The 6,176-nt window shown below is 42.9% G+C and overlaps 2 protein-coding genes across 3 annotated transcripts; one reads left to right on the forward strand and one right to left on the reverse strand.

The window, feature by feature from the left end:
* Nucleotides 1-314: 314 nt before the first annotated feature.
* Nucleotides 315-2,922, forward strand: LOC149622689 (uncharacterized). The gene is made up of 5 exons (XM_089853529.1): nt 315-769; nt 880-1,237; nt 1,305-1,747; nt 1,807-2,050; nt 2,148-2,922. The coding sequence occupies exons 1-5, from the start codon at nt 388-390 to the stop codon at nt 2,674-2,676; spliced, it is 1,956 nt and encodes a 651-aa protein (XP_089709655.1). The 5' UTR covers nt 315-387; the 3' UTR covers nt 2,677-2,922.
* Nucleotides 2,790-4,809, reverse strand: LOC149622690 (uncharacterized). Of its 2 annotated transcripts, XM_089853531.1 has the most exons (4): nt 4,417-4,809; nt 3,786-4,339; nt 3,621-3,732; nt 3,291-3,553 (listed from the first exon to the last, which is right to left on the reverse strand). In XM_089853531.1, exons 1-4 carry the CDS (start codon nt 4,726-4,728, stop codon nt 3,437-3,439), a joined length of 1,095 nt encoding a protein of 364 aa, XP_089709657.1. In that variant the 5' UTR covers nt 4,729-4,809; the 3' UTR covers nt 3,291-3,436. The 2 variants fall into 2 exon arrangements, with proteins under 2 accessions (XP_089709656.1, XP_089709657.1); XM_089853530.1 differs by having other exon boundaries at nt 2,790-3,732.
* Nucleotides 4,810-6,176: the final 1,367 nt, after the last annotated feature.

Below are 6,176 nucleotides of genomic sequence, written 5' to 3' on the forward strand. Positions count from 1 at the left end.
GCCTGCCTCAAGATCGCCAACACCCTCTCTGCCTGCCACCGGATCGCCAACACCCTCTTCGCCCGCACCCTCTCTGCCTGCCACCGGATCGCCAACACCCTCCCTGCCTGCCACTGGATCGCCAACACCCTCTCTGCCTGCCACCGGATCGCCAACACCCTCTCTGCCTGCCACAAGATCGCCAACACCCTCTCTGCCTGCCTCAAGATCGCCAACTTCCTCTCCGCCTGCCACCGGATCGCCAACACCCTCTCTGCCTGCCTCAAGATCGCCAACACCCTCTCTGCCTGCCACCGGATCGCCAATAGACCTTTTCACACTAAGGCTAACGCATGCGCAAAGCTTTATTTTGTTGCCAATTGGAACTAAGCGGTAACGTGATTTGCAATGGAGAGCGAAAAGAGTCTCACAAATTTAAATATTAAAAAACTAAAGGCTTTGTGCCAAAACTTAGGAATTGTAGCCAAATCTAAATGGAAGAAAAGAGATTATATTGAATCAATATTAAAACATCAAACGTCAAATACAAGCGTGACTAACGAAAATCGACTAAGCCTTGGCAATAGGGAATTGGCTGAGACTGGCATTGCTAATGCTAACTTTGATTCTGGGGCAAATTTGACTTCACCAATATGTGCAAACTGCAAATTTAGTTTTGAACTGTGCGGTTGCAAATCTTTTTTAACTTCAACACCAATCGGTCCGCGCAAGAAGAAATCCATCCAAAGAGAATTAGTTCTGAATTGCGGAGTCAACAAATTTTTTCAAGGTAAACGGTATCAAAAGTAACGAAAGAGAGAGGCTGGGATCTTTCTGAATTAAGTTTGGAAGAGCAGGGGCTATTCTTCAATTTAGCCGGAAGTTTAACTTTTTTTACAGAAAAGTGTGGTGAAAATGCCCCACAACCGGATCAGATTACTATTCAATGGACAAAAAACCCTCACCCCTCAGAAATACCAAGTATTTCATCAGTGGACGTTTTTAATTATTTAGTTCAAAGAAAATCAGAGTTAGATAATTGTAGCAATAAGAATTTTAAAGGATTTAACCGTGCTGTTGCCCATTTTGTGGCGGATGACATTGTTACTGGGATAGAATCAGTCGTAGTAAATGGCCAGTTTATTTATGTCAAATCAAGATGCTACCCATCTCAACGTGCTGATAGTTATAGGGTTGTAGTGGTGTTAGACGCTTTAGATGGCAATATTTGCGGTGGTGGCTGCGAATGCGTAGTGGGGTACGTTTGCCTTTAAAATAATAATTAAATGAAACAACTCTCACATAATTCTTCATTTGACCTTTAGAAAATCTGGGGGATGTAGTCATGTTGGCGCACTACTTCTTTACCTTGAGAAATATAGTACTATGGATGATGCAGACTTCGAAGTAGCTTGCACATCGAAACCATGTGCCTGGGTTGCGCCGAAAACGAGAAAATATGAAGCAAAACCTTTATCCGAAATTTCTTTCAATAAGCCCCGACTGGCAACTCAAAATACCTTAAATGAAAGTGAAGAACTTCCCAGTGTTGAACAAAACATTAGCTATCACGAGTTTGACCCCCGACACCCGGATGACCGAAATCCGGAAGACCGAGAACGCCCAAAGTTAGCTATAATGGCACTTGCAACAATTTATCCAAAGACAGGCGGAACACATTTCTGGGAATTTGGTGACGTAAATGACGCAGAGGTGTTATCTTGTTTCACTGTTCCCAATGAAGTATCAGCACATGTGTACAATACTCGTAAGTAATTTTCAAGCATAAATATTTAAATGTTATGATTAAAAAAAAAAGTTTCATAGGTCTGGTCTACAGAGAAATTGACGAGTTGACTAAACATGAGTTTGTGAAGAAACAAACTGTTTCAAGAGAAGTGATAGAATTCATTGAGAAGGCCACCGCTAGTCAGTCATCAAGCCAATTGTGGAAGGATTTGAGACGAGGAAGATTGACTAGTTCCATATTTGGTGCTATTTTAGCGTGCCAAGAAAAAAGATTTCCAACATCTCTTGTTGACAATATTTTGAATCCTTCTAAATTGGACAGGTTATTTATTTATAGAGCGATTTGTTTATGTCATTTGAAAATGTTACTAATAAAATAATTATAATAATATTAAATTATAATCTAATAATAATTCTAGATATGCGACATTGCCTCAAGCCATTTTAAGAGGGAGAAACTTAGAAGAACCAGCTAGGAAATGCTATGAAAAAACATTCAAAGTCCTTGTCGCAGCTAGTGGCCTCTCCCTGATGGAAGAATATTCTTTCATTGGTGCAAGTGGTGACGGAATAATAAGTGATGATTCTGAAGTTACGAAAGGTGTTCTAGAAATTAAATGCCCAAGCGCAGTGAAGGGAAAAGACATAACAAAGATGCCCGTTTTAAAAATCGTGGAAGCCTTCCCAAGTTTTTTTCTAAAATCAATAAATGGAGAAGTTAAATTAGATAGAAAATCTCATTATTACAGTCAGGTTCAAGGGGAAATGGCTGTTAAAAATTTATCTTGGGCTGATTTTGTGGTTTACACAGAAGCTCCTGAAGGTGGCCTTTTCAGAGAACGTATCATATATGACAAGCAATTTTGGGAGAACAAACTTCTACCAAAGCTGGTACATTTTTTCACAAAATATATTGTACCGTTTTTAATTGAACTTGACGATGAGTAGAGTCATTTTAGATAAAAGATGTATCCTTATTTAAGAAAATATTTATTATTTCTTTTGGAAACACTGTTAAGAAAATATTTATTATTTCTTTTGGAAAAATTGTTAAGAAAATATTTATTATTTCTTTTGGAAAAACTGTTAAGAAAATATTTATTATTTCTTTTGGAAAAATTGTTAAAAGTCCTGTTACAATTTTATTTAAGTTCCTAATTCTACAGTGAAAAATAAAGTTATCTTTATGATAAAGGTTCATATATATTTGTTAAATAGCAACATACGGCAAACATGCTAGATGTAAGTTTTGCCATAGTGATAGGCATTGTGCCATCAAAAATATGAAAAGTTTTAACTCTACCAATAGCTCTTTCTACATTAATTCTTAATTCTGCTACTCTTCTTGTGTCTAATATTTCTTTCTCCGAGAATTGTGCTCTATCTTTCAAAAATGGGGGCAGATTTAGTCCACAATTTTTTTCTTTCAACAGATCCTCTATCAGAAACCCCTTATCTGCCATGACATTATCTGATTCTTCCAGTAATAACATAAGATTTGAATCCCTTGTTATGACTTTGTCAGACACACGTCCTCCCCAACCTTTGGACACAAAAGAAATAACCCCACCCGGTGTAATACCGACTAAGAATTTAATGGTATTGTGATTTTTATAATTTGAGAAAGTTAGATTTTGTGTGGTCATAGATTTGGATCGTTCAACGAAAATTTCAGTACAGTCTATAATTATTCTTGTATTAGGGTATTTCATAAAGGCTTGCGGCATGTACTTCTGCACCAATGCCTTGCTTGGAAATGGGAATAGTAGCGCCAATTCCAATTCCATAAGTTTAATCCACGTTGCAAAAATCTCAGAAAAGTTTGCTGCAGAAATATCGAACCTGTCGGCTATATCTTTAACAAAAAGACCAAGTTTTAGTCTCATCATTACCCCTAAAAACTGATCTATTAAAGGGAGTTTAAACGTTCGCTTCTTAGTCGGTGCTCTTTTACCCTGCTTCCCTTTCCAATAGGTCATTCTTTCAGCCTTTGGCTGTAAATAACTGTAAATATAGAGTTAGTAACAGCGAACGCAGACTTTTAAAAACAATATTACCTGAAAAGCCACATAAAAACAGCAAATGTTGGCATTCCCGTGTAAAATTTGGTTCTATCATCACTATCTTTGATTTTATCAACTGTCCAAGTCTTACTCCTTAGCTTCTTTTCAAGGTTCTTAATCTTTACTTGTAGGGTCCTATTCTCTTGCTCAAGATCCATATAATCAGTCTGACATCCAACAGAGCGAACGTCTTTTGTATTAGTTTTGTTTGATGCCTCCAGACTATTATCAAATGTTTCAATTCCTTCATCAATAGTTATTGCGCTAACATTGCAGAACGATTTCTGTCCTATATTTCTGCTGTCAGATTTAGCCTCCGCACTTTTATTCATGTCCATTTCCAATTTTTCCAAAGAAATTAAGTTGGTTTCATCAATACCAGCGGCAGCCTCATTAACGTCCATTTCAACATTGGTAACCGTCGAAGAGACATTTATATTTTCCTCATTACTAATTTCACGGCTACTATACGAGCTATGAAAGTGTAGAGACACTTGCAATCTTGATTTGAGAATTAAATCATTACGGACCACTTCATATGCCTCTTCCTTTAAAAAAAAAGTAACATTTTAGAGCAAAGGCTTAACGCTCAGTATAGTTTATTATTATTATTGTTAGAATTTACCCTTTTCTCCGCTCTTCTTTCAAATCTAGCCTTTCTTTCACTCGCTAACTTTAATTTGGAAGGAGAAACCTTGCATTTTTTTGGAAAGTTTAAGGAAGGAATCCAATCTGGATCACTGCGATCCCAGCCAGGATAGCCAGACACAAAATGCCGACCACAAATTCTCAAACCTTTTTTCAATGGGTTGAAACTAGGTGTATAAAACTTAATAATTCTCCCCCAAATTTTAAGTCGATCAGTTGGAATTCTATGGAATTTAAAAGCGGAATTTTCACTCCTGCTTTTACAACCTTTAATACAACACGAAACCATTTCACTAATTTAAATACAATTGGTAAAAACTTATAACCTCAATCGCCTATTGCAAATCAACGCAACAAACTGCTATCCAAAATACAATTTGGCAACTAGGATGCTATGGCGCATGCGCGGTTTTGAAATTTTTCGCCCCTTCCCGACCCCCTCTCTAGCTGTGAAAAGGTCTATACCCTCTTCGCCTGCACCCTCTCTGCCTGCCACCGGATCGCCAACACCCTCTCTGCCTGCCACCGGATCGCCAACAACCTCTCTGCCTGCAACCGGATCGCCAATACCCTCTTCGCCTGCACCCTCTCTGCCTGCCACCGGATCGCCAACACCCTCTTCGCCCGCACCCTCTCTGCCTGCCACCGGATCGCCAACACCCTCCCTGCCTGCCACTGGATCGCCAACACCCTCTCTGCCTGCCACCGGATCGCCAACACCCTCTCTGCCTGCCACAAGATCGCCAACACCCTCTCTGCCTGCCTCAAGATCGCCAACTTCCTCTCCGCCTGCCACCGGATCGCCAACACCCTCTCTGCCTGCCTCAAGATCGCCAACACCCTCTCTGCCTGCCACCGGATCGCCAATACCCTCTTCGCCTGCACCCTCTCTGCCTGCCACCGGATTGCCAACACCCTCTCTGCCTGCCACCGGATCGCTAACACCCACTCTGCGTGCCACCGGATCGCCAACAACCTCTCTGCCTGCAACCGGATCGCCAACACCCTCTTCGCCTGCACCCTCTGCCTGCCACCCGATCGCCAACACCCTCTCTGCCTGCCACCGGATCGCCTGCACCCTCTCTGCCTGCCACGGGATCGCCAACACCCTCTTCGCCTGCACCCTCTCTGCCTGCCACGGGATCGCCAACACCCTCTCTGCCTGCCACCGGAAAGCCAACACCCTCTTCGCCTGCACCCTCTCTGCCTGCCAGGGGATCGCCAACACCCTCTCTGCCTGCCACCGGAAAGCCAACACCCTCTTCGCCTGCACCCTCTCTGCCTGCTATCGGATCGCCAACACCCTCTCTGCCTGCCACCGGATCGCCAACACCCTCTCTACCTGCCACCGGATCGCCAACACCCTCTCTACCTGCCACCGGATCGCCAACACCCTCTCTACCTGCCACCGGATCGCCAACACCCTCTTCGCCTGCAACCTCTCTGCGTGCCACCGGATCGCCAACACCCTCTCTGCGTACCACCGGATCGCCAACACCCTCTCTGCCTGCAACCGGATCGCCAACACCCTCTTCGCCCGCACCCTCTCTGCCTGCCACTGGATCGCCAACACCCTCTCTGCCTGCCACCGGATCGCCAACACCCTCTCTGCCTGCCACAAAATCGCCAACACCCTCTCTGCCTGCCACAAAATCGCCAACACCCTCTCTGCCTGCCTCAAGATCGCCAACACCCTCTCCGCCTGCCACCGGATCGCCAACACCCTCTCTGCCTGCC

This window comes from Phalangium opilio, unplaced genomic scaffold (genome assembly GCF_054372755.1).
Source record: "Phalangium opilio isolate 3A_F unplaced genomic scaffold, DU_Popi_V2 ptg000194l_1, whole genome shotgun sequence".
NCBI classification, from domain to species: domain Eukaryota; kingdom Metazoa; phylum Arthropoda; class Arachnida; order Opiliones; family Phalangiidae; genus Phalangium; species Phalangium opilio.